The sequence below is a fragment of the Octodon degus genome, unplaced genomic scaffold (assembly GCF_000260255.1).
Source record: "Octodon degus isolate 3935 unplaced genomic scaffold, OctDeg1.0 scaffold00148, whole genome shotgun sequence".
In the NCBI taxonomy this organism is placed as follows: domain Eukaryota; kingdom Metazoa; phylum Chordata; class Mammalia; order Rodentia; family Octodontidae; genus Octodon; species Octodon degus.
Genome location: NW_004524724.1, coordinates 3,880,731 through 3,906,794, shown reverse-complemented (window position 1 = coordinate 3,906,794; position 26,064 = coordinate 3,880,731). Strand labels below are relative to the sequence as shown.

Here is a 26,064-nt window from a genome sequence, read left to right as displayed (position 1 = left end):
TGTGTTTGAGGAGTAAGGGTTTTGTGGTCAGTTCTTCACTGCAGGGTTGTTGGGGCCCTGGTATGCAGGGGTTTTAACCTGTGGCAGAGAGAGACAGGGAACAACAAAGGTCTGCCACCCCATCACTTGTACTTGTCTTCCTTTTGTAGAGTGCATCACGGACAACAGCGTTCAAAGCAGGTTCAGTAACAATGTGATCTGTTCTTCCACTTGCTTATACTGGCATCTCTAAGTTGTTTTTCATTTCAAGGAGTAAAACAGATTGCTTTGGATGAAACCAAAAGTTTCATTTCTGAGAGATTTTCCTTATATAGAGAAAAAGACCAGGAAGGAAAAATTCACTTGCTTAAGAATTCTTTAATTTTTTTTTTTTTTTTTTTTTTTTTTTTTTTTTGTTATCAACAGGAGACTTTCCTCTCTTAGGATATTTTCTCTGCAGTGTTTTCTTAATGGAACTAATGTAGTTTACACAAATGTAGAAAAGGAATGTATGCCAGATAATTATGAAAGGAGACTTGTTTGGGTATGCTTTGTCCCATGGATTAACCTGATAGGAAGAATTTAACGCTAAAAATCAAACTTTATTTAGTGGTGTGGTATTTGCTCAAGTGTCCCACTGAGATTTCACTGGCAACTCCTCGTTGATAATGGAGATGAGAAATTAAGACTGGAATTTAACTTAAATGTAGTTAAGTGGTTATATCACTTTCTTGCATCTTTACTGGTACAGTAAATATAGATTGATATTGTTAGGTGTAGTGTTGGCTAAATATATTTCTGATGTTGCATCAATCTGATTTTACTTACTTTTCACCCTTTGTTGAGGAGAAAGGCTGCTTTTTATTTTTTAAAGCTTTAAAAATTTTTTTTATTCATTTTAGTGAGAAAATAAAATAGCACTGAAACAGTTTCAAAACAGGCTAGTAGAACAGTTACGCTAATTAATACATTGCATATTGTTGTCTTCATAGTGGTTATTCAGAGGACAAGATACCAACATAATACCTAGTCTAAACAATATTAGTACAAACCTTTCTTCTCATTGAAGTAAGAGAAAGAATGACTATCATAAAGAAATTAACCAACAACAAATGTTGGAGAGACTGCGGGGGAAAAGGAACCCTTCTCCGCTGCTGGTGGGAATGTAGACTGGTGCAACCCTTATGGAAATCAGTGTGGAGACTTCTTAAGAAACTAGGACTAGAAATCCCATTCAAGGCAGCTATCCCCCTACTAGGAATTTTCCCAAAAGAACTGAAAACATGATATCATAGTGATATATGTGTGCCTATGTTTATAGAAGCATAATTTGTGATAGCAAAATCTTGGAAACAACCAAAATGCCCATCACCTGAGGAATGGATGAAAAAGATGTGGTATTTTATACAATGGAGTATTACTCAGCTATAAAGAAAAATAAACTCAAAGCCTTCATGTATAAGTGGATGCAACTTGAAGCTATACTCATAAGTGAAATAAACCAGACCCACATGTGTAAATATCATACTGTCTCCCTAGTGTAAGAACTCAAAAGAAGAAATAAAAATCGAAAGGTATAACACAGTTAAAGGGAAAGCGAGAACTTAAGGATTAAACAACGAAGAGAGAGAAAGGAGAAAAGTCAGGAAATATGGTGGCAAAACCATACATTTATATAACAAGATGGTTAAGGCAGTGGTCCTGAGAATCTCCATCAGGTTCCTGAAAATAGTAGTTAATGGGTAGAATTCTCACCCTGACTAACTCTATATGCTGATACCTGTGAACTAAGCAACTACACTGAGGATAGCGATGTGTAATAATAAAACCGTGCTTGAAATACCTGTCATTTTGGTCTTCTAAATGCATACTACTTCTTTTTTTTTTTTTTTTTTCTTTATTTATTTATTTATTTATTTATTTATTTATTTATTTGGTACAGGGTCTTGCTGTGCAGCTTAGATGCATAGTGATTCTCCTGTCTCAGCCTCCCCAGTGCTGGGATTACAGGCGTGCGCCACCACACCCAGTTTCAGTGTCCAGCTTGGCACCCAGGGCCAGCCCAGCATGTAGCACCAGGGATTGAACCGGATCCTTGCACTTGCCAGGAAGGCACTTAGGCCGCTGAGCTGTCTCCCCAGCCCCGAGAGAGGCTCTTTTGCTGGCAGCAATACAGCAGTGCACCAAAGACTGTCAGGCAGCAACATCTGTGGCTTTGTTCAGGCCACAGTAGCAGAGTTGTGCTGGTCACAGTTTGTATGAAGTTCAAAGAGTCTTCAGTATTTTTTAGTGAGTCCTTCACAGCAAATGGGCCACAGTTACTGCTTACTGATTCCACAGAACCTATGCATCTGCATGAGAGGCTGCCACCCACCAGTTGGTGGGAATATTAGAAAGTACGTATGCGTGCATACGTATGTGTGTGGAAAACTGTTGGTCGGTACCGTTCATATTTAACATAGTGCAATATGAGTAGCACCTACCTGGCAAGCACAAGGCACCAGGTGCAATTCACAGTACTGCACAAACAAGCAGCCAAGCACACTGAATGGCTGTGGAAGTAGCACCATGAAACTTTGTTTTGATAAACTTCTGAAACACTGAGGTTAGCTACTATCTTTTCAGTACTCATACTTCTTTGATGCTGGGGTAGGCTTTTTATTCCTTAGTTATTGGAAAAAATGTCTTTATTTGGGACTTTCTCTTGAGGTACAAAGAATCCCAAAATTATAGTTTAAAAGCTAATAGCTGTTTATACTAGGCTGTATTTCACATTTGTATCATGGAGACACACATCTGGTTTTATATATGACTAATTTATATTAGCACGATACTAATGTTCTGCACTATGCATTTGACATGAAGTCAATTCATCAAATTGTTATTACAATTTTAATACTTTACTGACTACTATTGCTTTAAAAGTGCTGGCATATTTAGAGGTCATAGGATACAAGATCTCTATATGTACTTTTATCCAATTTTCTTATTCCTTTTTGAAATATTTTCTTCTATCTTATTTTATCAATTTTAACTAAAAATTTGCTGCTGATAAAAATTACCTGGTATGCAGTCAAATTTCTTTCAGGGCAGAGAGTGATACTTAAAAAAATTAAAACATTAAAAATTGAAATGCTGGCTCAGGAGAAGGTACTGTAACTTCTAATTGTGCTGGTGCTTTTTCAATCCCTTTTTCCTTTATGCTATTTTTAAAATCAGGTAAGTATTAAAATACTTGCACTTTCATAGGCACACTTTTGTCTAAATGTATATACTTCAGCTTTAAGTTTTCTTAAGTCAAAGGTGTGTTTGTGAATGTTTACATTTCTGCCTATGTACACAGTGCTCTTGAATTGGCATGCTATTCTATATTGGATATCCATTTGAACCCACTTATTTTGCTACATATATAAATATATAGCATATAATTGAAATTTTTCTTGCTTAATAAAAATCATAAATAGTCTTTGATTTTTTTATTTTCTAGGACTTACTAATTTAATTTAGTTCTTATTTCAACAGAGACCCTCTTGTTATCTATTACTGATTTGTTTTGAGTACCTTGATCTCATTTTGCAATGGCCTTATCATTTCACCTTTTTGCCTCCTCACATTATAACTTTATTTTTCTGAATTGACATCAGTAATACTTTGTGACTTTATTGGCATAATACACTATCAGAAATATTGTTCAGAGAGCCTCTTTCTTGGTCCTGGTTCTATAAAATTCAGTATCAAAAGTCCCTGACATGTATACTAAATTAACTTTATTTTTATTTTATTTTATTTTATTTTTTTGGTGGAACCGGGGATTGAACTCAGACCCTTGTGCTTGCCAGGGAAGTACTTATTCTACTGAGCCATCTCCCTGGCCCCTTAACTTACTTTAAAACAAGGCTTAACTCATGATAATTTTTTTTGAGACAGGGTCTTGTTGTATAGTCCAAGCTGGCCTCGAACTCACAATCCTGCATCAGCCTCCTGAGTGCTGGGGTTATAGGCATATGCCACAAAGCCTGTCTTGTGATAATTCTAAAGTTGCATTTGAAACCAGTTAGACTTACACCTTTACTACATAAATGAATCAAATTATAATGAATTAAAAACTAAAGTTCTTATATTATCATTGTCATATTTGTATGCTATCAGATGTATTCTCCGGGATGTAGATGTACCAGAAAGTGTTTCTTCTCTAGTTTAGAAAGTTTGTTGTCTTCTCTTTAAATTCACTTAATTTCTATTTAGATTAAAATTATTTATCTATTAATAATTATGTTTTTATTTACAAAACCGCACACTTTAAGTGCATCTAAAACATAATGGCATTTAATTTGTATATAATACTTTAAGTGAAGGTAACGTACAGCATAGTATTTCTTCTATATACGTCCTATAAGTAGGACTCAGAAATAAGGACTCAACATTAATATTCTGGGTTTTTTTCTACTCGATAGGTGCTATGGATATAGAGGAGAGAAACCGCCAAATGAAAATTAACAAATACAAACAGGTAGCCGGATCAGATCCCAGACTGGAACAAGATTACCATTCGAAGGCAAGACATTTTTCTTTTTAAAGTTGTAAAATAATCAATCATATGAAACCATTAGTTTTTTTTAGCTACCGAATGCAGATTAGTCAGACAAAACATATAATGCGGTGGCACCATAATATCATTAAGTACTAATTTTTATAATGTGTTCATTGTACTCCTCCTAAGGGTAGGCTTTGGCTTATTAGCAAAAGAAAACCTACATTTTTAGTTAATAGAAGAGATTAACGCTCTGGATAAGTCTTCAGGAATTTCTAATCTTATAAAGCCTGTGACACCCAAGCATAGTTAGGAGGACCTTCTATTGTGGTTTCCTTACAGATTTGTTTTTCATCTTACAGTATTTTAATTGAATCTGGTTTATTACTGAATTACTACAGTACATTCCAGCTCATGAGCTGTTAGGAGTTCAAAAGATTTTCAGTAAGAATCTTCTTGAACTATCTTTAGGGAGTAAGTTAAGTACAAGTACTGGCAAGAGTGAAAATAGGTATTTTTTGTTTTGGTTTTTGTTTTTCTACTGGGAATCAGCTCGTGACTCTACTGGCCAGGCGGTGCTGCGCCGCTGCACTGTATCCCTAGCCCGGGAAATGGAAATATTTCACTGCTCTTGCTCATCATTTATGTTCTCAAGTCATATTTTGGTTCATGATGCTAGTGTATATCATGAGCATTATATATGAGTATTAATATTATATTTGCAATAATACTGCCACTGGAGAAGTCTCAAGAGAAAATAAGCTAGGGGGCCAACAAGACTCTGAGAGCACAGCTCAGCCCTCAAGCATGTGCCTCGCATGCAGAAGCCCTGGGTTGAGTCCCGGGGACCCAGCCAGGCCCCTCAAAAGAAACATACATTAATTACAAACATGAAGGTTGCAAACAGAATGGTGCAGGTAGACTAAGCTTCTGTCTCCTACCATAGCAGGGCACATATTTTAACCTCCGCTTTCCAAAAGCCAGCGGAGGTGGAAGAGAACTTGTTCAGTGCTCATGCAGTAATAGCAAGTCCCTTAGGAGCAACAGCACCACACCCTGATACAATAAGCATGGCTAGAATTTTTGTTCCTCTAAAATAAGTTTAGATTCCACTCCAAATATATAGGTAATTGTATAATTAAATCCTCAAAGTTGTGGTAAAGTACCTATTTTACTACACAATATAATTTCCTAAGCATTTTCAAAAGCAGTGGCTCAAAGCATAGTCTCAGGCAGCAGCACCTGCAGACCCTGGAGAATTTCACAGTACAGTTCTGGGCTTTCCCTAGAGCTGCAGGTGGGGTGCTTCCAGCAACGGATCAGATGCTGCTGATGCAAATTAAGCTCGAGAAATACTACTCTAGGATAAACTGAGTATGAAATTCACTGTTAGGTAACTCCTCAATTAGGTTTTTAGCTAGAAGCCAAAAATGAATAATGTTAACAAAATATAGACTTGACTTTGAGAATAAATCATGTGACATCCTCTTGTAAGGCCCATCAAAGTTTTGGATAAATCTTATCAATGCTTAACAAAAATATATCATCTTCTGCCTACTGTTAGGATTGTGTAGTACAGTCAAGTCATTAAAGGAAAACTCTTCACGTGGACCCAGACCCAATTCTGTTTTGTACTACTGCAAATTGTTTCTATTATTTACTTCCTTATTTTGGTTTTTTAAAATGCCAGTTACAGAGCCTGCTGTTGAGCTGTGTGTTTTAATATCACTGGACAAATCTTAAAACAAAACAGAACAAAATTCATTAGCCAAACCAGGGAACACTAGAGTGAGCCAGGTGTGGTGTCGCCTGTCCTCCCAGCACTCTGGAAGCTGAGTGGGAAGCTCGGGAGCTCAGGCTGTGCAGGCAGTGAGACCTTGTCTCAAAATCAAAGCAAATGTCTAAAAAGGGTCAGATGGAGGCTGTAGATGTAGCTCAATCAAAAAGATTTGTATTCAGTGCCCAGTACCACCAAAAGGAAAAAAAAAAACCAACCCAAAACCCAATAAAATGTTTATATAATTCACCCACATTGATATTTCTGCTACGTCATGGCAATATTACTTATAACTGCTGATGTAATTTTTCAAAGCCAAAATAACTGAAATGAAACCCAAAGCCTCAGACATAAGCAACCTGCTCTGTAATTCTGAGCTGTATTTCTAAAGTAAAGCTATTATGAGGCTCCACATGGAATCTGGATGAATATTACCAAGCTCTGATCTCTTAACTTTCAGTTTTCTGCTTTGTCTCCCTCAGACTAAGCAGTGTAAACTATGAGTGGCTCAGGTCTTTTCTGCAGGCCAGCGTCAGCGTCAGGCTGTGCAGGCAGTGAGACCGTCTGACTGCGGAGCTAATGGAGGGCGTGAGTGTCAGAGGACAGGATGCTGCGGCAGCGAGCGAGGCAAGCTGGAGCAGCGCCCCCTGGCCCCGCGCCCCCCGACCCCGCGCCCCCTGGCCCTGGCGCGCCTATGCTGTCCTCGTGGCCCGCGACTGGTGCTGTGGCAGCTCGCTCACACCCAAGCCACAGCTGAGGAGAGCAGTGCAGCTCGGCTCACTTAATTAGGGTATGCGTAGCGTGCAGAGAGAGGTTCTGAGAGTCCTTATACACACAAGTGAAACAGAGTCAAAGAAATTATAGCTGGTGTCAACATAGAGTATTTCAGACCACGAAAAAAGAGTTACTGTGAGCTAAGGGGTGGCCACTGCTGACTCAGCTGTCACAGCTTGTTCTCTTCTCTGCATGGAGAAGGCACGTTCGAGGGCAGCCGAGTGCTGGACGCTGGCCTTCGGGACGCAGGCCCCGGGAGCCAGAAGGGAGACAAGTTGAGGCCTGGGCTGACTGGAAAGTTGGTGCTTCTCTAGAGCAGGGTTTTGCGTATAGGATAAACCATGTGTGCGGCACGACTGACACCACACACTGAGTTAATTATTCCGGGCTGCAAGTGTGGGCTAAGGAAAACATCAAGGAACGTTTGAAGGGGTGCAGCAGTGCGTCCAGGCTGAGGGCTCAGAGTGTGGCCACAGCGCACGGTGCAGGGAGACATTGATGCCGCCTGGAGCGGTGCTCGGCCCAGACTGAGCGTCCTTTTCCAGCATCTTGTCTGCCAAGCAGGCTGTGCTGTCTGCGCCCAGGGCAGGGTGGAGGGAGGTAGAGTGGGGAGCCAGCTCGCGCCAAGCGGACGCCCAGCAGCAGAAACAGAGGCTCCCAGTTGGGCTGTGGTACCTTCAGCTGCAGCCACCGAGGCCTGGAAATGTGTGTGGTGGGCCTGCACAAGTGGCAAAAAAAGAAATAGGGAAAAGGACTTCAGTGTAGCCTGAATGTCTTCAGATGTTTCCTTCATTCCCTGGTACAAAGATTCAGAAGCAGAAAACTAAAAGGCAAAATCTAATTTAGGAGGCAGCAACGTGTGAATGGTGATGTGACATGGAATTAACATAAATAAAGAGACAAACAATATTTGATGAAAATTACAAACAAAGTTGCTAAAGTTGAAAACATTGACCATCCAGGGCTATGCGCTCTAAGTAATGAGGAGGCATACATGAGTGTGGTACTTAAAATGAAATTCTCCTTCACAGTGATGGCAGAAATGGACCTGAAAACTGAAGTTCTGCATATACAAAGCAAATTTTATGTAGATTGAACAGTCCTATTCAAGTAACCAAGAAAATACATGAAATTGCATGAATTTGGAAATGATGTAGAAATGAAATGAGTTAGATTTTAGTTTTATGGCAGTGATGAAAGAGAATGGCTGGGGAATGTTTCCTAAGCAGGAGGATTGCCTCACTGGCAGCGTGTGGCTGCCGGTAACAGGCCAGCATGGGCCTGGCCTCATCCTTGCTGGAGGAGCAGCTACTGTAGCAGCAGCTCACAGGGCCCCGGAGAGCTTGGTGTCCGTCAAGACAAGCCTCGCTGTTCTGTGTCAGTGAGAATCGCCTGATATGACACCTAGAGCAAGAGAGCTTGACAGGTGTGATGTCCCAGGCCTCGTCTCTACTGGCAGGGTGCTCGAGGGTACATCATGACGTCCTAGAGGAAGTAACAGAACATCTTTCCTTGGAATAAATAATCCTAGAGGTAGCAGCGGAATACAGCATGCCACTAGAAGCATGAGACAGGAGTAGTACTCAGTGAGTCTTACATATATTTAGATTTTATTTCTCAGTATAATTGTGCAGATGTTTTACATCTTTATTATGCTGATTTAAAACTGAACTTCTCAAGTATTGATTTGTAGTAACAGAGACACATGGGCAGTTTATCACTCTTCATTTTATTTTTAGTGACTCTGCTTAAATATAGATAACACAATAATGTTGATAGCGTAGACTGTAGAACTAGACTGCCTGAATCCAAATCTTACTCTCCACCACTATCTGCACGATGCTGAGTAAGCTATTTAATATTCTGTGCCTTATTCTTACTCTGTTAAGTATCTCAATAGCACCTACCTCACAGGACTGGTTTGTGATTAAGTATAGCGAATAACTCTTAGAGCAGAGCGGGGTACCACATAAGTAGTTATGGGAGCTGTGGTACGATAATGGCAGCAGTGGTGACCGCGGCAGTGATGCTGGTAGGGACAAAGGAGAAGAGGAATCGTCATGTCTAACAGATGACGTGCTCTTCTCGCTGGTTGGTCTCACTTGCCTTCCGTGGTCTAGTGTAGACACATAATTTTACCTTTCAGAGAGTCTTGAGAGTGAGTGAGAAAGACAGGAAAAAGAAACGTATTTTAAAAGCTTAACAATTGATGTGGGTTGCCTTAATTTTGCTGATCTAATCAGATTGTCTACTCAGATTATTATCTTACCATTTATACTCCTTAACAAGCTGGATGTAGGGCCGGGGAGATGGCTCAGTGGAATAAGCGCTTCCCTGGCAAGCGCAAGGGCCTGAGTTCAATCCCCAGTTGCGCAAAAAAAAACCAAAAGCAAAAACAAAAAAAAACCAAGCTGGATGTATTTCAACTTTTATTTAAGTGAGTCTCTACTTGTATAGATATAGATAGATATAAAATTATATCTACAGCTACACACACACACACACACACACACACACACACACACGTGGAGCCAGGAAGTTTTTGTTTTGTATGTTTCATCTTCCCTTTGTCTCATAGGAATATATATGAAAGATCTGCAATTAAAAACTTGCTGGGCAATAATGTCCAGAAAATATTAGGGATTCTATATTTTTAATTATGATTAATCTTTGCCTTTGATTTTGAAAGTTTATAGCTTTTCCTTAACATTTCAATTAATTTGCTAGAGTTGCCATAGCAAAGTACAGACTGGTGGTTTAAACAGTGAGAATTTATTCTCTCGTAGTTACTGAAGCCTAGAAATTCAGGTTGCAGCTGTGACGAGGACCGCTTCCTTCCCGGGCCTCTCCTGGGCTTGTTGCCGACTGTCCTCCCAGCATGCACTTTCACGGTCTTCACTCTGTGTCTGTGTCCAGATCTCTTCCTGTGGGAGCCCAGCCCTGGGATCGGGCCAGCAGGCCCCTCCCTCTCACTCATCACCTCCTCAGGGCTGCTCTCTCCCTCACAGTCGCATTCCTCCTCAGCACAGGGTTCAGCTCATTGAGCTGAGAGGACCATAGGGAAACCTGTCTGCAAAGCAGCCAGTGCTTTTTCAAACGAACAGTTAACTACAGGGAAAAAGCATATTTGAGTCTAATGTGAATAGAAATTTTAAGGCAACTACTAGTAACTAAAGCAGTATTGTTTTGTTTCTTTTTATTGACATGTTCCTCTTCTGCTTCTTCCAGTTTTTCTAGATACCTTCTTAGATCCTTAGAGATAAAATATTTTAGTTTTGTTTGCTAATTCATTTTTCAAATTATCTTTTACCTATAAAACTGCACTTAAATGTGAATTAGCTGTAATCTCATGCTGACATTCTAGCATGGCACCAATTCTTCACATCAGTTTATGAATGAATCTCAGCTTCCTACATCTAGTGATGTTTCAGGCTGGGGAATATAAAAAGGATTTTTTTTACTATTGTGAAGAAGTCATGTAAAATGAAATAGCAACCTCTGTGTTGTAGAACATGATCACACATGGGAGAAATTATAATTTCTTTTTTAGTAAAAATATCTCTAAAAACTAACAAAAGAAAGAATTCTAGATATATTGCGCCTCACCCCCTCAGGCCATTGTGTTGCTAAGAGCACAGGTCCTCCCTGTCCCTCCCAAGCAGGCACCAGGGAATGCTCTCCTCGTGTGCTTTCGTAGTCGCCATCAGCAGGCCTCCAGAGATGCTGGCCTGCCTGGTGACCACTCGAATATCCTACAGGGAATGAGTGAGGGGGCTACAGAGGAAAGAGACCTGTGGAGCCAAGGAAGAAACAGGAAATAAAGAAGGATTAAAAAGGGATTAACAGGGTAGAAACCTTTTTCCAATCAAATTCATTTTAGCATAACAGGATTAAGTATGGACATATAAATATAACAAATATAAGAATCTCTTAAATAGCAATTATATTAAATAAGCTTTCTGAACCAACCATTTACCATTTTATAAATGCTATGTGTTTCCTGATTTATCTACATACTGTCTCCAGTAGCAGGCATGTTGCCTTGGCCATGACACTCTCACTAGGGGATTTCTCGGTTTTTCTTTCTTACCTCATTTCCCTTTTTTCTGTGTATATACTTGGGTGTACACTCCCGTGTGTGTTATATATAAACAAAAATGGACATATGTTGAGGGAAAGCTGAGATAGAACTAGGAAGGGCAGGATAATTTGGAAAAGGATTTACAGCTACAACTCTAAGCATTGCACCACTGTAACTATGGGATGTGGGCGTTGGAAGAAAGCATGGGTGGGCTATCATGTAAGAGGCAGAGGCAGATTTTCTAATGGATGTGTACTTACTGATTTCCACCATAGTCAATATAATAGAACACCAGAAAATGAACATGTTTGGCTGTAATTTTGATTCTACTACTTGTGGGTAAGATTTTTATTAAGTTGTTCAGTAACTCTTTACAACCCATTTTTTTTTTCTATCTACAAGTTGAGGGAAACTTGCCATCTGGAAACTGCTGCACATACATTTGGTGTTTTGGAAGTGGCATCCCTCTATGGAGAAACATTTGGATTTTAGGGATGAATGGATTTCATTCATTAAGAAAATCATTTAATTTCATAGCCTGGTATCTAAAATTAGACTTAAAATAGACATTCTGTATTTCATTTATTTTAATTCTAATGTTTCAAGTATCCTTACAAATGCTTAAATCTGTATCATTTTTATTCAACTGAAAGAATTATAGATATTATTTATTGTCAAAATAAATCTAATATATTACGTATTTATATTATCAATGCAACTTTCTGAGCAACAAAGAAGTAAAATGGAAATTTTATTTCTATTTCATCACCTTTGAAGATTGTAAAGTAATAAATCTAGAACTAATATAACTAACTTTGAAATAAATCTCATATGGAAAAAAAATTTAGATGATAATAACTTCAGAGGGTAGAAATACTATGCAATAGTATTTCTATTAGTATTTCTAATAGTAGAAATAGTATGTGTAATTATCATACAGTAGTAGGCCTGGCACATAGGAATTCTCAGTATTTTTTTGTTATTTATATTAACATATAAAGTAGGAGTAATTAAAAACATTATCATTTAACTACATTCTAATGGACAAACTAAAACTTGCCATGTACATCAGTACAACTTTCTGAGCAACCAAGAAAGTAGATGCGGTTTCATGATTGGGCATTTCCAGGTCACTTTATTCTAGCAGTCTCCAGGGCCTAATCATAGAAGAAAAGTTTCCTCTTACAGCTTTCCATTTTCTGCCCCCACCATCACCCAAATTTTAAACAAAATATAGAGAAGTTACTTCAATAGCACGTAATCCATTCTTTATTCAAGTTAATTTGGATTTTTTTTATTATTTCAAAGTTTTGCTTCCTTAAAATCTATCCAGTAGTGCTTCTAAGTACTGTTATCTTAGCATTATCTTTATATTATGACTTTACATGATATTTTACATAGTTTTTTTTTCAAATTTTCAGAATAGGAAGAAAAGCTTTAAAGTATATGCCTAAAGTACAACACGTGGTATTTAAAAAGAAATAACTTCAGTCCTAAATGTGCTTGCCTAATGTCCTGCTGAGTGATACAAACTGGTTTATAAATTTTAGATGAATGCTAGACATTAACACTAATAGTCTGTAGACCCATATTCAGGTCACATGAGTTCTTCTCAGTGCTCTCATCTGTCCAGGCAGAGGCTGAATCTCCTCCGCTCTGAGTCAGATTCCAAACGTGGCGATTTTCTTGTAAATGACAGTGATAAGCGAATAACCGACAGTGTGCATCAGTCCCATGACAGTTCCTGGGCTGGGACCCTGCTCAGCTGCATCACCGAGCCCTCTTCTCAGATCCCAACAAAACCGACCCTCTCACGGGAGCTCTGGTCCTTCCGTCTTACCTGCAACTCAGAACACACACCAGCCAACCTTGAGGTAAAACTGTAGTTGGGGCTTCTGGCTCTGCCATATGAACAAGAAAAATTTTGCGAGGGCTGGGAAGATAGCTCAGTGACTTAAGCATCTGCCTGGAAAGCACAAGATCTTCAGTTCAGTTCCCAGTAGTCGCCCCCCAAAAGAAAATTTTTTCCAGAGAAACAACCAAATGAGTAATAAGAAAATGAAAAATTAAAAGAGTAAGCAGAAAAGGAGGAGAAAAGACATGAAGTGGAGAAAAAGACAGGATGAAAGGAAAGGGAGGAAAGAGGCAGGGAGGCCAGGCCAACCCCTCCAGCACACCACGTGACAGAGCAGGCCCGGGAGGTCCAGAAGAGAAGAAGCAAAGCCAGGAGCCAACGCCCCATGGGGGTGCCGAGGAGGCATGTAGGATGCAAGTGAGCTGAAACTCTTGCACACGCACGCCCGTAAGCACCAAAGCCAGGTTTAAGGAATAGCTATTGAAGTTGAGTATCTGTGTTATTTATATTGCTTTTCTGCATTTCTACAACTCATAGAATTATAGATTTAAAATTCTTTTAAAAAAGTCATTTGAGCCAATTCGTGCTTTTAGAAGATAACCCTAATGGTATATTTAAATTGAATTTTAAAGAAAATTAAAGACAAGGAATCCAGTTTAGATCTTATTACTGTAATCCAAGTGAAAACTAATTATTAGTCTGCCCCTGCCATGCCAGCAGCCTTTATCCAGTGTGGTCTTCATATAGCCCCAGATAGACCTCACACGGGTAGGGTGAGGGACATGAGCCTCTTCCTGGTTTTTCAACACAACATGGCCTTATTTGCCCTATACCCAAATTTGTTAAGGCAGGGAAATTCTTGGGCCCTTTCAGGTTTCCGTACTATGTGGTGTTCAGCTTTGATTTCCTCGTACCCATCCACCTGGAGCTACCGTTACTTTCACAGCTATTACCATTTGAGGGAAGCCTACTTTACACCCCAATTCTGCCTGTACCAGATTCTCAGGGCACAGGTTCTACTGCTATATTCTTGTGTCATCTTGCAACTTTTGGTATGCTGGCTTCCCACTTCTTGTCTGTGATAGATATACTCTGTGTCCTGGTAAAGTATACAAATAAACTCCAACATGTTATAAATATTATATAACAAGCCATGCATATTTTAAAGATGGTTACAAGCATTATAAATTTTTGTGGCAAGGAAGAAGGTTTCTTTAGGGTTTTGGTTTTTGTTTTGTTTTGTTTTTTCCTCAATTCTAGCTAGATCTTACGCGTTTCTGATGTGAGTTTGTGGAGAAGCAGTTAGTCATGACAATGATATAAAAGTTTTAACATTGTCTGGTCCTTAAGTTTGGACCACCATCAAGCATTCTGTCCTACCTTTTCTGGGCTCAGATGTAAATAAAAGTATTTACTATTAAAGATTTGTTCTTAGCACAGTGAGATACACTTCTCATAACAGAATTAGGTTGCCATCAGTACTGCTTGCATGAGCATTCTACAGGATCCAAGCAGAACAGATTAGAAAGCACACTGAGGCTGCGGTAGAAATTTCAGATGACATAAGCTTGAGCTATTACTGAATATCAAAGGGCATGAAAAAAATCTAAGGGTAACTAAAGTTGTTGAAAAAACTCATTTGCTTTATGAGATTACATTTATAGAAATGGAGAGATTTCCATTCCATACTTTCTTTTTTTTAACTAGGGACTGAATTCAGGGCCTTATGCTTGCCAGGCAGGCGCTTAAGCTACTGAGCTATCTCGCTGGCCCCAGAATTACATTTAAATAAATTGCTAAATGTTAACATGTTAACATATATACTTGTAAAATAAAAACAAACAAAATTTATCAGGGCCCAGTGGGATAGCTCAGTGGACTAAGTGTCTGCTTAGGCAAGCGCTGGGACTGGGGTTGGATCCCCCTCATCACCTGCTGCGCTGGCCCCACCCCCGGGCACATTGAGCTGGCTACTGAGCACCAGCATGGTGGTGCACACCTGCAATCCCAACACTGGGGAGGCTGAAACAGGAGGATCACTACGAGTCAGAGTTGTGTGCTGAGACCCAGTATCAAATACATTTTTAAAAAATGAATGAATGAATAACTAAATAAATACCTTTATCAAATGTTAAGAAAGAGAAAAACATACATGAAATACTAGAAAACTATAAAGCATAATAATTATTCAATTTTTCATTATTAGCCTTATTCCTTGATTTGAAATTTTGCTTATTATCAAGCATAACATAATTATAAAATTTAATGCCAGTTAACAGTTTCAAGAATGAAAAAACATAAATTTTCAAGTCAGATTTAGTATTACCTGATTTCAAACACAATGCTTACTTTTTAAAAATTATGACACATGGAATTAGGAACCTACTTATAAAGTTTTCACAGCCATTTTCGGCTTTTTAAATAAAAATAAAATATTTGAAATTATAGCTGCATGAGGGTGAAAATTCAGTTCCGCTTTTCTTTAGTTCCCTCAGCGTCTGTGCACTTGCCGTCCGGACAAACCTTCACTGAGTGTCAGGACCAGGAGCCCCTCCCGGATGCGCATGGGCCTGTGCCGTGGCTGTCGCCCTCCACAGAGCTCCCCTCCTCGAAGGGAGACCTGTGCCCGGCGCCGAGTGCCGCTCACTCCCCGACAGCGCTGTCTCTGCACCTCTTGCACAGGCCGTCTCATGAGGTTTGAGAGGATTAAATAAAGCACATGCACACGGTACTTAAAACTGCATTTCACCAGGCATGCCTCACCGGGGGAACCATAGTTAGCTTTGCCGCCATACTCGCTGAAGGACCCAAACCGCTGTTCTGAAGGCCATCAGGAGTGCACACTCTGGCCTCAGTCCGCAGTGAGAAGTTTCGGTCTCTGACCCCTCTAGACCGAGGCATGAGCATTACTAGTCTAGGCTCGGCACCAGACTTCTCGTTGAGCTCTGCAGCCTCCAGGAAACTTTTGATCTGGGGTTTCACTTACAGAATATTTTTGGCCGTGCTGTGTCTTAAGTTATTCCACAAGTGCCCGTGGTCTCTGCTTTCTCTCTCCCAGAGATATGATTACACAATGGCCTCTCGAAATAGGACTCCTATTTCAACACAATTATCTCTGTTGTTGCAATTTTTACATAGTGTAGCATTCAGATTTGTGATTCCAAGAGCCTTGTATAGAACAGAAAAAAAAATCCCTCCAAGTAGCTCCTTGAAGATTGACTACTTGCAATTGTGGTACTGTCACAGGGTGACAAGCGCTTGCTCTGAATTATGACATAAGAGAAACCAAAGGCAAAAGGAGAGCATTTTCTTGCTCGTAGGTTACTGACCAACCTCAGTGCAGGCACCCCTACCTCTGTGCTCCCCTGGCACCCTGGGGCTAGGGTTGAGAGCCTCATCCAGACCTCAGCCTCTACCTCCCTCCCAAAGCCCATTCGCCATGGTGATTTTAGATCAACTCCTTGCTTTGAAGATTCCTTCAAGTACTTTTTGATAACCATAAAACTGTTGAGTTTTTCAAAATTGTTTCTTTAACCACCCAGTATTTTGCAATAACTAGGCCCTTAGACTATATTTTGTATAATAAGTCGCAGCGTTTTTGTTAACTTGGGGCAAGCAATGTTTAAGACAGGCTGGGGAGAATAAGCTCTTCCCTGGCAAGCTCAAGGGCCTGAGTTCAATCCCCAGTTCCGCAAAAAAAAAAAAAAAAAAAAAAAAAACCCACCAAAAAACAAAAACCAAAAAACCCCCAAATGTTTAAGACAATGCTCGTAATCCCACTCTCATCTTTTGTCTAGGAAGTTCCACAACCAGGGTTGATGAGGTGCTGGGGTAGTCAACCAAAAAGTTCTCCAGCCTGAGAACTTCAGGGAGCACACTGAGAAAACAAAGCTTTTATTTTAGAAATTTGAACTGTTTCTAAAGTATACCATCCTAAAATGTCAATAATGCCCTGCTTTTTAATACAACTATACACTATTACATGCCCATAATTTTAGAGATGTGGGAAGAACATTAGCTTTTCTGGGCCTCTTAGGAACTCCTTAGAAACTAGGACATCGTGATGGATGGGCACTTCCTGTAAGTGTGTGTGGCTCGTGATCTGCCTAGGAGCTGTGTTCAGAGTTACAAAATGTGAACAGAGGAAGACTTTTTCAGTCTCCTCCAAGCTTTAGTGATCTCTAATCAAAACATCTTTTCAACTGAAATCAAGATTCTTTAGTGTTTTCCTTTTTTTTTTTTATTTTAACTTCTTTTTTTATTTTTAAATTTTATTTTTTTTTTTATTTTTTTCCAAAGACTTCTTACAGTTTTAAACTTTACTAATACATATTAATTATATATATAGATAGTTAGATACAGAGAGATATTAAGAGAGTTCAGTGTGTTATTTGTATAGGTACCTACATACCCTCATTAAACACAACCTCTTCTTCCTCCCACTTACCCCTCCCATTCTGTAATAGTCACTCTTACTGCAGTTTGACATGTTTTAGCTTCCATATATGAGCCAGAACGCGAGCTGCTTGTCCTCCTGAGTCTGGCCAAATCCACTTAGCCTACCCCAGTTGTAGTTGTTTTACAGCAAGTGGCAAGATTTCATTTCTTATGGCAGAATAACATGCCACTGTGCGGACCACATATTTTGTATCCATCAATCAGCACCTTGGTTAATTTCATATCTTGGGTATGTGGAAAGCGCTGGGATAAACACACATGTGCAGGTGTCTCTGCTGAGTTGATTTCACGTCCTTTGGATAAATACCCAGAGCTGGCTTGTATAGTGGATCTACATTTAGGTTTCTGAGAAACCTTCATAAAGCTCAGCAGCCTAGCTACACTCATTTACCTTCCCACCATAGGGTGTAAGTATTCCTTTTTCTTCACCTTCTAAATAGAATTTTTTTTCTTTTCAAAGTTTTATTGATAAACATATAGCAATGAGACAGTTTCAAATCAAATCGAAAGTACAGTTTCAACAAATAATACACTGCATACATTCTTCCTAGTGGTTAATTGCTGTACAAGATGCAGACTTGTGATCCTACTTACAAACACCATTAGAAAAAATCATTCTATTCATTAAGAGAATGCAACTATATATCTATCCCAACCACTTTGAATACACAGATACAAAATGGACATTCATAGTTATACCCCAATTTTTTTTAAGTTCCGTTGTTGAACATTATAGGTGTGTAAACTCAGCAAAATATTCTAAAAGAGTACAGAAGCCCATAATATCATTGGGTCTTCTGTTTAACTGGCAATGTCAGAAATTATTGACCTGAGTCCCCCACAGCTCAACATAACAACATGGCTTTACTTCCTATATTTCATCTTCATACTTTTCTACTGGATGGTTAAGACCAAGGTAAAGCAGGACCTGTGCAACAAGAGTTGTAGCTTTTTGGTCTGACAAGGTCTGTGAAATGCCCTCAGGATTTATCTTGAGATCCTGTACCTCAGATTGTAGAACCTTTGTCAGTGTCAGCCATGTGGATGAGTCACGGCCAATGCTTGGCCAATGTGCTCTCTGTGAAAGCCTGAGAGAGTGTCTTCTCCCCATGTGACTCTCCTTAGGCACACTCTACGTCATCGATCACTTTCCTCTTTGGCCCCATTATCTTCTTGATCAGAAAATTTGGGACACTACCGAGGTACATGACGTTACAGTACAAGTTCTCATGTGTCCTGAGTCTTAATTGCCCTTAGAAGGGTAGGGCCAAAATGTTGGCTTTCCTTGTAGCCCTCCTTTTTCTCTAATTTTGGTCTGCAAACTTAGGTTGTTAACCATCCAGAAGACAAGCTTATTGTTATTATCAAATGATTTACGCTATCAAGCTTAACCTCACTATCTCACTGCATTTCAAACATCTTAGGCATAATAAGGAACAGGTATTTTTCATCAAGTGTTGATATGTTGAACCTTAAGTCCCTACATAATATGATAAAGAACATTTAAAAATTAGATTATATTTTAACAATAGGATAAAGAATTCTATGCTTCTCATGTTTGCACATAAGTCCAAAAATCTCACCATATACAACCTTGAAGCAGGACTGTCCCACAGTATTCCTTTTCCTGTGTCTTGCTTTCATTCACCACCCCCTTCTTAGTGTTTTCCTTTGACTAAAGTGAATAATGAGCATCTTAGCCATATTCTAGCACATGCTAATTATTGAAAACCTCATATAGTGTACAGTTCAGGGCAGCACAAGCCACTGCCTAAATATGTGAATACTCCCATTCCTAGCTCATTACCTTCATATAATAATTTAGTTACCTCTATGTCACTGATAAAATATATAACTTACTCATCATAATTTAGTAATACAAAATTTTATTAAGCTATTTCAAGTGTGGATGCTAGTAGTAGGTCACTGTATTAGGTTGCTAGGGGGAAGTTTGAGTTATATATGTTGCCTTATTCTAAATACACTAAAAACACGGTCTTATAAACTTTTCTTTATAAAGTTTATTTCATTTTTTCCATGTGTCACATTTCTCATTCTGTTCAGCATCCCAGGGGCCATTTGCTCCATTACTTCAAAGTCAGCAGAGAAGCACATTTGCTGCACCGCACCAAGTGGAAGGCAGAACGCCATCCACCGGGGCTTGTAGAGAGCTCCGTTCTTCCTGCACATAAACTTTCCACTCGTTGCCTTTTAATGTAGAGGCCTTATCCTTTGGGCCCTAAAAGTAAGCACGTATTATTTGTAAGCTCATTATTATTTAAGTGTCCTTAATACCTTCAGACAGTTTGTCTTTATCCCACTGGTAAGAAAACTAAGCCTCAGACATTAATTGAAATTAAGCCTTTGATTCAGAGATACTATGAAGAATTCAAAGATGAAGAAGATATTGTCTTGGTCCTCAGAAGTTTGTGTCCTAGCAGAGTATTTAAAAATTAAACATGGACACATTGGTGGAGCCTGGACACAGGTGTGGGCACATGTACAGCATGTACACACACACACCCTCTAAATCAAAGGGTAGTATTGTATGCATGTAAAATTTTAGCTCAGCAAACAAGAATGTCTGAGAGTGTCCAGGCAAAGGTAAGTGTGGTACTGACTATGCTCATATGGACTCTGAAGTGGTGTTAGCCTGTGTGCACTTAGGAATCAGCAGCAGGACCCAACATCCTGACTGCCTAGAGTGAGGAGTAGAGCAGGCAAATCAGACTCCTCATGAAATCCAAGAACCATGAAAGTAGTTAGGATTCAGAAAAGAAGGGAAAGTGACTTGGACAGGAACCATCAGAGGCGCCTGGCACCTAAGTCCCAGTGGGCTCCAGAGGTGAGCGCAAGGACCCAGGTGGGGACTGGGAGGCCCTCAGACTCCCGCAGAAGGGTTGGCCCTTTCTGGCACCATCGTTGCCCTCCCTGCTTCCTAGCATTAGGACTTTTCAGTGTGCATTTAAACTTGCATCACGGAGGAGTCCTCTGGGCAGAGTAACTAAGACACAGCATGCCAGAATGGCTGCTTTCCCCAGCTGTAGCCAGTTACAAAACATTGTAAGCAGTAGCAGATGCCCTCTCTTCATGAAATTTTAAATATTTATTTACTTACTTATTTTGTGGGACTGGGGTTTGAACCCAGGGCCTTCACCATGAGCTATATCCTAGCCAGTTTTTTAACTTTTATTTTGAGACAGGCTCCCTCTAAGTTGCCCAAGTGTCCCTAAACTTGGGATTTTCCCAGAGTGCTGAGATTCCATCATCAGGCCCAGTTGTGCCATCAGGCCTGGCTTTTTTTGATCATAAATTATAAGAATCAGAAAGAAAATTTCTTAAGTGTTTAACAAATAATTTTATAGCTTTAAAAATATCTTAAACCATTCATATTTTTATATAAATAAAATAACTGAAATTATATATAAATTGAAATGCCTCAAAATATATTATAGAGATCAAATATACTTTAATAAATTTAGTGAAGAAACATAAATATATACTGTATTCTATATTTATTATGTGCATATAGTAGATAGGTAAATAGATTATATAAATAACATTGCCTCCACCCACTAAAATAGTCCATTAGACTTAAGTATATTTTGGGCATTTTAATAAAACTTTGGTTGAAAAGAATCTCATGAACTAAGCTTTCTCCAAATAAACATACTGTAAATAAATAATATTCCTTTCAAAAGCAAACACCGCTGTTCTACTTACATAGCTAACTCCTGATGAAAAGCAGCAATTTATTAAGGTATTTCATTGTATTTTTTTAATAACTGCTAGTTATCATCTACCTAAATATATGTGTACATATGTATTTCCTAGACTTAATAGATGTAAAACTAAAATTTTATGAAGCCTTGAAAATAATTCCTATATTTTATACTTGGAAAAGGCCAGCTCTTCACTAAAAATGACAGATAGGGTGGAGTCTTGAGAAAACAAATGGCAGCTGCTTGAGTCCGAGGCAGGCCCCAGCTGCGGCCTGTCGGCGTCCGGCTAGCTTGGGCAATTGCTTGGTAGGCAGCGGCCCTGTAAGTGGTTTCGGCAAGATGGTCCTCATTCCAAGGCTTTGTGAGGGGGGCCAGTGCCAGTGGGTAGGAAAAGTAACTCTGAAGGGTAGTTCAGCGTTAGATTTAAAATACGTGTAAAGAAAAATCTCTTAGCAGATACGCTCTTAGCAAGTAATAGCCAAACTGATATTTTGGCAGAGTACGAATTTTATTTATATTATGCTGGATACCATACGTTTAGTTCTAATTTTTTAAAAATTTCAAGAAAAATACGATAATTCTTATGATTTTATAATTAATTTTTTGAAGGTTAAGTAATTTGGTGACATTTCCCCAACTAGTAAGAATTTTTTTTTACTCTAGGTCTTCCAGGATCCAAAGTTTACCCTTTTTACGTCCCAGCTGGAGGACTCTTGGCAATGTTCTGTTGTTGTCAATAGTAAAATTTTGTCCATTAGTTTTGACATTAAATGTATTTTATGAGAATAGGTCATTAACATAAATCATTTATGTCGGTTCTCAATTACCAGAATCTTTGAACACCCAAGAACACCCTGTATCTGACTGAGCCAGTTAACTGCGTCATTATTTCAATTCCAGGAAGTCTGACCTATTGTAAATAATCATGACTTTTTCTAGTATTTCTAGGATTCATCACAGTTCCAGCAACTGTTGAGTTTAATTTTTCTTTCCTCTTAACTTTTCTGAAGGGTCATAGTGTTTTAATCATTAGAGTTTGTGTTATCTCCAGGTACTCAGTGAAACATAATGGAGAACATAATGCTACTAGAATTGGTCCTTATAAGTTATAACGACAACTTCATCATATTTTTTCCAAAGCTTATTTAGAAATTTAAAATTGTACTTCTTCATATTCAGCCAAATGTTTATTTCTGAGACTTTATCTAAATGTTTTTCCCTGAGGCCATTGCTGTTTTGAAGCTATTTTAACAGCCCTCACTGGAGTGTGGGGAAAATGCTCTGATTACTTTGCTAAAAAGAAGGGTTTCATGTAAATTGAATTTTTCTTTTAGGATAATTACTGTTCCCTTTTGTTTTATATGCAACTGAGTGGGGTATTGCGGTATCCTCTGTGGACAATTAAAGTGCTGAAATAGGAGAAAGCTGCTAATTGCTTGGTGTGGTCATACTGACAGCTTGTGCGTGTTTGTCAATCTGTGTTAACAGTATCGATCAGGATGGGATCCTCATAGAGGGGCAGATAATGTTTCCACTAAATCCTCGGACAGTGATGTAAGTGACATTTCTGCGGTTTCCAGGACTAGTAGTGCTTCTCGTTTCAGCAGCACAAGCTACATGTCGGTCCAATCGGAAAGGCCACGAGGAAACAAGAAAATGAGGTGAGCGGGGGGCTAGGAGGTGTGCACTTCTCAGTGTCCTGTAGGTCTCCTTTTTTCTCTGAATGAACATAAAATCCTTTATTTCTAAAAGATAACTGTGTGGCATTAAGGCGGTATGCACTTCTGTTCATATCACTTTTTATTTTATTTTGGTCCACATTTCAGGTTCTTACACAGAAAAGTTTTTATACAACTGAGGACAATTTTATGCAGTATGTTATTTAAAATAATATTATTTTATATTGGAATATAAAAATTAAACTGCTAAGTATCATTTTATACTAAAATTAAAGTGATGGTTTACTGAAAATATATATTTTTAGTGTTTCAAGGAATATGAGAAATAATAGTTTGGAGGGTTCCTTCCTAGCTGAATAGATTCCAATGATTCAAGAAACAAAAACCTTACTCTTTTAGAATGATATTCTCCCATCTTCCTGAGCTTTTTATAAATATGTGCCAAACTTCATCTTGTCAAGAAAATTTATGTATGTAAAGTATATTTTGCATGTGCTAGAGATTTTAAGTGTACTTAAGCCCTATTATTTGTTTTTACTCCTAATGGAGTAGGTGGAGATATTACAGCTTTTGCTTGTTTTCCCTTGTAATTTTGTCATATTTATATATAGGAAAATATTATTTTAAAAGCTAGTAAAATTAAATATCGACTACCCAGCACTTCTCTGATATAAAAAGGAAAAAGTTTACTAAAAGATGTAATTTATACTGTTTTGATAGTTTTCATTGCATTTCTGTTTAATTTCATATGCATTTTTTCTTGACTTGTTTTTCTTTCTTTCTTTCTCTTTTTGTGTTTATCTGCATGCCTCCTATTTATGTTGCCTTCCCAAGACCAAAGGGGATAGAAGAGGGAGGGCAAGAAGGGGGTAAGAAGGAAGAGATAGCTCATGAGGAGGAGGGAGGAAAGGAAGAAAGAGCTGAGGAGAATGGGGAAGGGAAAGAGATTGCAGAAACATGTATTGAGGAGAGAAACAGAGAATCAGGAGACGAGGAACAGGTCCAAGACACACCCGAGCAAGGGAAAGGCAAAGAAGTGTGGAATAAGGAGGATTTGCAAAGGAGATCCCCACAAGATGACAACAGGTAACATGCGCTTATCTTTGGAGTCACTTCCCATTAGCGATGTAGTCTTTTACCATTCCTAACAATTATTTTGCCATTTATGTTAGCTTTATTTTCTTGTGTTTTATCTGTTTACTTTCTAATATACTGACTGGAATACTGAAAAATTATCAAACAGATTGATTTACTAGATGACCTTTAATTCATATTTACTAGCTTTGAGAATCTGATTTAGTTTTTGGTTTTTTCTCTTTTTTATAACTACCTGAATCAGCTTTAAATTTTCTTTTAGGTCTTTTAGCACTAAGTGTTTATAGCTTTCCCAACCAGACAGTCTACAGATGAGTGAAAAGAGAAACTTTTCACCAATAGCAGAGATTGCTTCAAAGCAAAAGAAAGCAAACCCCTTAAAATGAGATTTGAAGGGGCTGAAAAGATGCAGCCCACTTCCTAGAAAGTCCTGTGTACTGGAAACCAACTTCAAAAATAAGTGGCAAAATAGCAGAAAGTAGGCTTTACTCTGTGGTTAGCTCCCCTGCCTTCTTTTAGTTTTCTTATGTGCTGTAGCAAGTTTATAAAGCAGGGATGATGTTCTATGTTAAAAAAAAAATTAGAAGATCAGGTCTTATTGAAGGTGCATATGTTGGGTTCTACCCTTTTAAAAATTCACTCAGTTACAGAAACTCAGAGAAGGAACTTTGTGATTTGAGTCTGAATAACTTCAAGTTAGTTTATGTGACATATGTAGCTTGATAATGACATTGGCTTTTTTTTTTTTTTTTTAATATTTTGGCCAGGCGTGGTGACGCACACTTGGAACCCCAGCACTCGGGAGGCTGAGGCAGGAGAATTGTTGCAAGCTTGAGACCAGCCTGGGCTACACAGTAAGCTCAAGGCCAGCCTGAACTGCATAGTGAGACCTCGTCTCAAAAAGACAAAATTTAAAAAATTTTTTCATTACTAGTTTAAAATTCATAATGATTACATTCTTCATGAGGAATTAGTGTGTGCACACAACACATCTTAATTCCATTGATGTGCCCTTCCTTTCCTTCCCCTGGTTCCAAGATATACTTTCTAATTTATTTACTGAGCATAGGACCATTTCATTATTAATTCATAGAGAAAAGCTTTCCAAAGCTCCCTCAGACAGGAATGCAGATTTCCTTCCTTCCAAGAGTGGAGCAAGGATGAGTTCTTAGTGTGTTTTTTCTTCTGTGTGTTGCACAGAAAAGAGCACAGGACTGAAACCCCCTCCTGGAGTGCGTGGCTCAGCAGGCAAAGAGGGCGCAGGTCGTGACCTTTCAGTTATTTATTTTTTTAATATTACTGTCTTTATCATTTTCTTCATGAGAAAAGTACATTGTATTATAAGGGGGATGGTGATATATTTTAGCATGTAATTCATCAGGACATTACACTCAAGTAGCTATATTATTTCTGGGCCTATAAACTATAGAGAATGAGGCTGATCTCACTCAGGAATATATATCTTATAATATGGCATGAAATATCAACTAAGAAAATGTTGGTGTCACTTGTTCATTATTATTGCAAAGGGTCTTGAATTTGCTTTCATATTTTAGAATAGTTCTGACAATCTTTATTAGGAAGAATATCAGTGTTCCTAGGAACATATTATTTTGGTACTTGATAACCACAACTGTAAACTACTTGAATACGTGCACACAAAACCCAATTTAAGTGCACATACAACATTATTGGAAACACTCTGATTCTGGAATGCACTATATCTGTTGCTTGGAATTCTAACTTTATAAAGAAAAACATTCTGACTTAAAAACATTTACAAGAATGCTAGTACTTACCACAGTGACCACAGTGAACAAGACCCATTCTAATTTTTTTTTTTTTACAGTAACTAGGTATCACCACACAGTATGTACCTCACTGCGCGGTCAGGTTGCTCATTTACAGTAAGTCACACAGAAGTGAGTCTACTGAATGGACAAGTGGAAAACAAACAGCGAGAAGTACGTTCAGGACTGGCCACTAAGTGTTCAGTTTATGCTAGGTTGATTAATAAGTAATGCATTCACACTCAGCTCTTTCTTTACATACAAATGTGTAGATCTGGTAAAATTATCCCATATCATTAATGATTCTGTCTGGTAAGCTAGAA

The 26,064-nt window shown here is 38.6% G+C and overlaps 1 protein-coding gene across 1 annotated transcript in view; it reads left to right on the top strand.

Moving 5' to 3' along the window:
* The window catches only part of Rims2 (regulating synaptic membrane exocytosis 2), a 535,330-nt gene that overhangs the window by 400,658 nt on the left and 108,608 nt on the right, over nucleotides 1-26,064 (top strand). Inside the window, exons 24-25 of the mRNA XM_023702342.1 lie at nucleotides 4,434-4,534; nucleotides 22,666-22,838. Coding sequence (XP_023558110.1) covers nucleotides 4,434-4,534; nucleotides 22,666-22,838 — 274 coding nt within the window. The remainder of the gene's footprint in view (nucleotides 1-4,433; nucleotides 4,535-22,665; nucleotides 22,839-26,064) is intronic.